Raw genomic sequence first — 1,640 nt, forward strand, 5'->3', positions numbered from 1 at the left:
CCTCTCCCTCACATAGTATCAATTAGAAGTTAGTACAGCTTAGGGATTCAATTTCCAGAAATCCATAAGGAAGGAACTGATAATATATTTTACAGGTTCTCTCAGTTCATGTTGATGTTAAGACAAGTCTGGCACTTGTCATGGGGGTGGGGGGGATAAGAGTGTGTATGCACAATTACACAAACCCTACCACCAGTGAACATGTGGTATGTGTAAGGTGAAATGGGGGTGCCAAATTCATCGAATCATAACATCCTGCCCTGTAACTCCATCACACAGCTCTTCCAGATCCTCAACTAAATTAAAAATGAACCTTCTTGACACCCTATTTGCGTCTTCATTTTAGAAGCTGCTATCTGCCCCTTCTGAAAGCACCTAAGGAGCTGCCTCTCAGACAGTGGTTCTTTGACAACTGAAGAAACAGGATCGTAGTTGCAATAGGTTAGGACTTCACACATTCTGATAAGTGGAAGAAAAGAATCATGACCAGTTTTGTTAAATATCAACGAACCTAGGATTATTAATCTAAGGCATACTCTTAGTTTCTTCTTGACACTACTAAAATGAAGTGGAACCCAAGTATTTTTCTTTTGGTAACATCAAGAAGTGAGGACCAATTTTTAAAACAACACTCAGCTTCTTTACTCATTTCCAAACTCTAATTTAGGCAGACTGAATTCAGTGAAGAAATACCTTTTTTTTCTTTAAACAGTTCACATTTATTATTGATAACAATAAAAAAATCTTTTAAAGACTATCAGTATCTTATTACCAAGAGTGAGGTAATATGTTTATAATCATTTACAGAATTTGATATGTGACTAATGAACCCAGGAAGAAGGGTAGGCTAAGACTCTAGTAATACTGGGGAGAAGCCAAAAGAATCATCAGTGCCAGAAGAGAGTGGAATGAGAGAAGTAATAGTATCACACTTCAGGAAAAAAAAAGGAGATGAAATAGCAAAATCATACAGGCAAACTGCAAACTGCACAATCAGGTTATGTTTGTCACATCAATTTTCTTAAAGGGAGAATTAATTCTTACTTTCCTCATGAATAAACCCTGTAAACATTTGTGTAGTAATGGGTTTTGGGCTCTTAAAGACATATTAAATTCTCATGGAAAAAAAGATATGTCACTTTTGAGCCAACTTAAAATGGCTACAATTCAAATAGCTCTACAAACATCTCTGGGCAGATGTAGATTGTTGAGTGAAGCACTTTCTTTGCAGCTGTCAGCAAAATCGCCATCTGAGACAAACATAAGGAGAGAAAGAAGAGAAAAGAGGACCATCTTCAGGTCCTTATAACTTGGAAAACAGGAAGCACTATCTGGAAGCAGCACAAATGCCACCAAATTAAATACCTTTATCATGCTTTCTGAAAACAACCTTCTGGTGCCAATGTTAAGCTCATCCTATGAAAGGCAAAACAGCTAAGGTCTAGAAAGGCAGGAAATTAACATGAAAGCCAAAGAATTCTTTCAGGAAATAAACTTGCTTTGGAAGAACTTAATTAATTGGTATCAGAAGGCTGGATTTTCTCAGCCATCTGCTATTTGTTCCTCCCTTCCTCACCCCCTGGCCCAGACACAACACACACACACACACACACACACACACACACACACACACACACACA

General features: G+C 37.7%; 1 protein-coding gene across 1 annotated transcript in view; it reads right to left on the reverse strand.

Moving 5' to 3' along the window:
• Positions 1–691: 691 nt before the first annotated feature.
• The window catches only part of SEC14L1 (SEC14 like lipid binding 1), an 83,695-nt gene continuing 82,746 nt past the window's right edge, over positions 692–1,640 (reverse strand). Inside the window, exon 17 of the mRNA XM_027850128.1 lies at positions 692–1,250. Within this exon, the coding sequence (XP_027705929.1) occupies positions 1,235–1,250 (16 nt within the window). The 3' untranslated portion in view covers positions 692–1,234. The remainder of the gene's footprint in view (positions 1,251–1,640) is intronic.

This window comes from Vombatus ursinus, unplaced genomic scaffold, assembly GCF_900497805.2.
Source record: "Vombatus ursinus unplaced genomic scaffold, bare-nosed wombat genome assembly UNPS02008996.1, whole genome shotgun sequence".
Lineage (NCBI taxonomy): Eukaryota > Metazoa > Chordata > Mammalia > Diprotodontia > Vombatidae > Vombatus > Vombatus ursinus.